The sequence below is a fragment of the Stegastes partitus genome, unplaced genomic scaffold (genome assembly GCF_000690725.1).
Source record: "Stegastes partitus isolate 25-593 unplaced genomic scaffold, Stegastes_partitus-1.0.2 Scaffold422, whole genome shotgun sequence".
NCBI lineage: Eukaryota > Metazoa > Chordata > Actinopteri > Pomacentridae > Stegastes > Stegastes partitus.
This window is the reverse complement of record NW_007578153.1, coordinates 235,306-241,305: the sequence shown is the minus strand read 5'-3', so window position 1 is coordinate 241,305 and position 6,000 is coordinate 235,306. Positions and strand designations below refer to the sequence as shown.

The 6,000-nt window shown below is 42.4% G+C and overlaps 1 protein-coding gene across 1 annotated transcript in view; it reads left to right on the top strand.

The window, feature by feature from the left end:
* Positions 1-6,000, top strand: part of trappc9 (trafficking protein particle complex subunit 9) — a 254,895-nt gene that overhangs the window by 144,141 nt on the left and 104,754 nt on the right. Inside the window, exon 16 of the mRNA XM_008285913.1 lies at positions 3,217-3,327. Within this exon, the coding sequence (XP_008284135.1) occupies positions 3,217-3,327 (111 nt within the window). The remainder of the gene's footprint in view (positions 1-3,216; positions 3,328-6,000) is intronic.

Below are 6,000 nucleotides of genomic sequence, written 5' to 3'. Positions count from 1 at the left end.
AAGGACGGCTCAACTATAACTTAGATAAAACCACATCCATCATCAGATGCTGTTTAAGTGGGAACATATGTCTTCTGGTGAAATGCCACTTCAGTGCGGAATTATTGACGATTTAATTAATTTATTAATTTATTGTTATTATTATTATTGTTATTTTTAGCAAAATGTCATTCGAGGTTTTCTAACTTCACTAACTGCATCCCTAAGTATGGATATAGGAGTAGAGTCAGCTGTCCCTTATTGACTCCTGTAGCTAAAAATACCCCGTCATTGGCAGGACTCTAAATCCAACAAGGCTAATTAAGTCCATTACATTTCGTGTGCAGGGAATATGTCACGTTTTTGTGCTCGAGCAAGGCTGCAAAATCAGCACCTATCGATTGCAGATTTGCAGAATTGACCGAGGTGTGGGCCCAGCTCTATTGATCTTTGCAGTTTTGGTTCCTCGCATGTTGTGAGTGCCATTTTTGCCGCCCACCACCTTACCACAACAGCGTCTCCAGCCCTAGCTAATGCCCAGTCGGTGTCCCGACAAGCTGCGACTGGTCTGTTCTTTTATGGCTTGTGCAGGAACACAGATGATCAGACCGTGGCCCTAGATGCGCTGCTTGTTTTGTATTTGTGTCCTTTTTTTTTTTGTGGTCACAGTGGCAGGAGGATATGTGGCAGGTTTAGAGAGTCACTCTACTGCAACAGAGTCTTCTCCAGATTAATAAGAGCAAAACGCTGACCTCGTGGTTCATTTGTTAGTGTTGTTGCTTCTCAGGAATAGACAGTGGCATTCATTAACTGGCTTTCTCTCTCCTTTGGCGCTCCACCAGCTGCACCTGAAATGATCCGCAGGAGGGGTCTGTTGTGTTCACAACTGCCTCCTTAAAATTAATTTTCACTTTATATATTACATTCATATATATATATATGGTGGCAGGAGCATAAAATGAATCCTTGCCACATTTATAACTTCCAGGAATAGAGCTGTTTGTCCACAAGCCGCACATACGGCCAAATTTATTCTGAGCTGCATTAAATGTTCATAAGGCAACCCTATTGATATTTCATTGATGGATGATTTGCTTTGTACATTATGAACAAAGAAGCAAGTTCGATATGTGTTCGCTTTGAAACGTGGGGTATAAATTTGTACCCTCTCTGCTACTCGGAGAGCAGCGTAAAAATTCACAGACTGAAATGGAGACAAATAGTTTGAAACCCTATTGGCAGTTGTGAATTATTTATTTAGCTGAGATCTCTGTGCCCTGTGTAGTAGCTCAGCAGAATACTTATTAAAATGATTCAGTGTTATGATTCAGTTCCCACTAGTTCAAAAGCGTAATCTTCAGCTTTCGTCTCCAGACAATCTGCAGCAGCCCCACTAACGGTTCTTAAATTAAGTTGTCCACTGCTGCTCAGCATTGTTCCGGGCTCACGCTGTGGTCTTTTAACTCCAAAACCCTTATCAGAAGGTGTACATCCACGCTGGCTCCGCTTATACACCTGTCTCTGTTCCTTCACTTTATCTTGCTTACTTAGCACATGAGCAACGAGGCTCCGTTTCTTAACCCGGTGGTCTGATTGATCACCTCTGCCGAACGCCCCGGCCTATAAATCAGCACCTAACCCCGTTCAGCCCGTTAATCACGTCCGCCGACAAAGACAACAAGACAATTAAAGAAACATGGGTAGGCCTTAAAAAATATGCTCCTTTAATTGCCAAAGCAGTTTATTAGGGACTTGGGCATGCTCAACTAAAGCCTCCATTAACCCTGGGATTTAAAAGGCGAAGAGCCAGCTTTGAGTGTGACCTGGAGGGAACACGGGGCTCGACTCAGTTTGCACAAAGGATGTATATTTATATACTTTGCATCTGTTCTTTGATCGACTGGGGAGGGTGCTACATATGCCTCAATGTTCATCTTTTGTTGTGCTTCAAAGTCAGAGTGGAAAAAGGACTACAGCTGTCTCCTAAAGTCGGGACACCCTGGGCAAATTCCATGTTGTGTACTTTTTTTTGTACAGCAGCGAATACAACTCCTGCAGCAAACAGCCGTTCAATACGTTCATTTCTTTAAATTTTAATGCACTGTTACTTTCGATTTCATGAACTTAATGAAGTGTTTCTCTTACCACTGGCTGCCACACAACCCCAAAGCTGAATATTTCCGCCCCCGCACTTAACAGTTGGCAAGGTGTTCTTCTCATCAAATGCTGCTCCTTTTTTTTTTTCCTCTCTCCTTTGCCTCACCTCAGTTAACTTCACTTTACTTCATTTTCTTTCATACACTAGACTGTTCTTTCCAAATGTGCTTTTATTACCGATACAGTCGTGGGCATTTTTACACATAACACAAGTATACTGCAGTGCGGCAACAGTTGATGCAACATGAAATGTAAAAAAATGACTGATGTTTGAGCCTCCCAGTGCTGATTTTGCATCTGCATTATGATGTTAAATTATATCTGACCTGCGTTTATTAATATCCAATAAAGTGCGTTCAAACCCCCGTACATGCAACTCTAGAGATTTCCGTGTGTAAAATGACACCGAAATCCAATTCTGCTTTTCCACAGAGTTCTGTCACATTCTTCCCCGTACACCTGCAGAAACTATTTATGTAACAGTACACTGGTTGCACTGGACAGTCTGTTCCCTGTTTCTGTTTTGAGATATCCATCCCTTTCATCCTTCATTACTGAGAGGGAGGGAAAAAAAAAAAATCCCTGCCTACTTGGGGGTTAAAATTAACTCTTTGAAAATCCAGCATCATCTCTCTCTGTATTTATCTAAATCACAAATTGGCCCTCTTATGATCTGCATGAGAAAAGCAGGCCCGGGATGATGTGGAGATGACCTGCTCCAGCTCCGGGCCTGTGGGCCTGATGAAAGCGCCGCCACCTTTGATGTTATGACAAGGACTGATGAGTACTTCACACCGTGTCTTCTCTTGATCTCATGCGTTCACTGTGTCCATGTATGTGGGTGTATATTTTTAGAAAGTAATTGTCGCCTCATGCATAAACAAATTATTATGCATAGTTTGTGTTGGCGACAAAGTCCACCTATAGGACGCAAGTGATGTTTTTGTTGTGCAGGTGTGTATGATGTGTAAAGAAGAACTCTCCGTTTAATGGGCCTGTGCATCATTGCAAACCAAAACAGATCTTCACACTGCATATACTCCATTCATCTACAGCCAGCTCTTGTGTCTGTGTCCACAGCACCCGCCAGTGTCATCTACTGCTCGACATCTTCAACCCAACCGAGCACGAGCTCACCGTCAGCGCCAAGAACAACCAGGACCTGGTTCTCCACGCCAGCGAGTGCCAGAGGTGAGTGGAAAGTTTCCCTCCCGACACACAGATAGATGTTTTCTGACTGTTTCAAAAACTCAAAGCACAACGTCTCCCGAGTTTTGTTTACTTTCTCGAGGCTTTTAAGCAATATTTCATGCTTTCACAACAGGCACACTAGCTATTGCCCAAAGCAAAAGAAAAAAAAATCAAGGTTAGGCACTGACATCTTACCTTCTAGCCCCTCAGCATGTGGATGTGTGCGGGGCGATATTAAAATCTGCTTCCTGATAGATGTTTGTATTCACTCGTTTATGGGAATAACGTCTAAGGATGGAGAAGGAGGCTGGTCAACGTGTTTTTAATTGATCTGGATTCACCACTTCATTTGCGATTCGTCGTTTATATGAACCCATTGTAACTCTGGTACAACAGTGGTCATTACATTTACACCTGTACACAGTAAATGAACGACTGAGAACACAAGCAGTTCAGTTCAACAGTCAACTTTTTCTATGACGATAAACACCGGTAGTGATTGCCAGCAAATGTGTGTCACATTTAATCTATTTCAGGGACACTTTCCATATATCACATTGGACTGTGGGCTGCAGGGTGGCGCAGTTGGTCGCACTGTTGCCTCGCAGCAAGAAGGTTGCCGGTTCGCGTCCCAGTGGGGGAATCTTTCTGTGTGGAGTTTGCATGTTCTCCCCGTGCAGCGTGGGTTCTCTCCGGGTTCTCCGGCTTCCTCCCACACAGTCCAAAAACATGTTGAGGTTAATTGGTGATTGTAAATTGTCCGTAGGTGTGAATGTGAGTGTGCTTGGTTGTCTGTCTCTAAGTGTAGCTCTGTGATAGACTGGTTACCTGTCCAGGTGTCCCCTGCCTTCACCCTAAGTCGGCTGGGATAGACTCCAGCCCCCCATGACCCTAGTGAGGGTTAAGCGGTGTATAGATAATGGATGGATGGACATTGGACTGCATATAGTCAGATATTTCATGTTAAATGACTGCAATCAGGATTTGTCTTTTAAAAAAAAAACCAAAAAACTTTTGACATTTCAAGGGTTTAAACTTCAAGTAGTGCTTTCTCCTCGAATTAAATGTAAATAAGCATCATATTTGTTACATATACATATGGTGAACTTTATTTATACTTAAACATGTATGTTTGGCAGTGTATGTGCTTTAAAGGAGACTGATATATTTGTTTTGCTGTAAGCGTCAAGTCATAGATTGGACAGTTATTACTCCAAACGTGTTTTATGATGGAGTTCTCAGCTTTTTTTTCCCTTCCTCCTCGGTTTAAGAGATGTCAGTCTGTAAAAAGCTGCAATAACTCTTTGTCACTCTTCCTTAAGAGCTGCTAGTTCAGCTAAAAGAATTTCATTAGTCTGGGTTCCACTTTTAGTGTCCTGTGAGACTTTAAATGCTTTTTTTGTTCTCTGCCAGGAAGAAAAAAAAAATGTGGATGCCTGTTTAGGGCAAGTTCTGTTTATTTATTTATTTATTTATTTTTAGCATCACATTACTCTTAACCTAAATAGTTCTCTTTTTTTTTTTTCCCGCTTCCCCATAACATCCCAGACACACCCGCACGTGTGCATCTATAGTACATCACCACGCTGCCTTCCACTGTTTCTGTAGATTACTTCAGCCTCTGTCTGCTGCTCGGCTTGTCATCTCACCGGAAAGTTATGATTCCTGTCAGCGCCGTCTCTCCAGTGCATCCTTGGCCACGAGCAGACGTACACTGCCGGTGACTCATAGGCCTTTCTCCACAGGGGTGGAATGTTATTATTTGATGAGAATTAGGGGGTGGAAAGGGATCTTTTCAGACAGAGCCAAACAGCTCATCACTGCTCATCACTCAGCTCTCTTCAAATAATCTTTCCTGTGCAGAAATGAGCTGTTAAGATCAACAAGCTTGTCAGCGTTTTGTTGCGTATTGTGTCAAAAATGAAAAAAAAATTGATAAATTCAGACGTCTCTAGAAACAATTGTAAGTGTTTAAGGGAGTGCAGATGTTTTATCACTGCTACACAAACAAAACAAATGTATAGGTCACTGTTAGAGCTCCTATGGAGAAGTCAAAGGGTGTATTTTAATCCAAGGCACGATAATTACTTAAGCGAACCAAGTTGTTTTGTCAATCCTAATCAAAGAGTGAGTGGAAATGAGAGCAGATATTGAATGAACGAAACTTCTAGGATTGATGCTTCCACTTGGGACACAGTTCTTGGTTTCCTGGATCCTGTTGCAGACGTATTCCTCCACTGCTTTAAGCAGACTTTGGGGCTCTTTTAAACTGGAAGCGCTTCCCATGACATCAATCCCTCACCTTTCAGGGAGGACAATATGGTTCTTTCAAAATGTAAATGAGAATGCAGTGCAGTTGTATAAGAATGTAATATTTGTGAGATACGGTTGCACGAGAACAACAAAACAACACCAAAGACGTGGTTAGTTTCAGCTGTAGTGGAGGAAATATAGGTGTGAAGGCCAGTTTCTGATTTTCACATGACTCATGCAGATTGTGAAAGCGGACAAAGGATGCGTGCATGAGTCTTTTCATACGACAATGAGTACGCATCAGTCTGGTATGCAGGGGTCACGTCGTCCCTCATATCGAACACTGAAAGACACACACGATTCCTGTGGACATTTCTAAGAGGCTGTCACTTTATACTTTTACAGGATATGTAGTGGCTT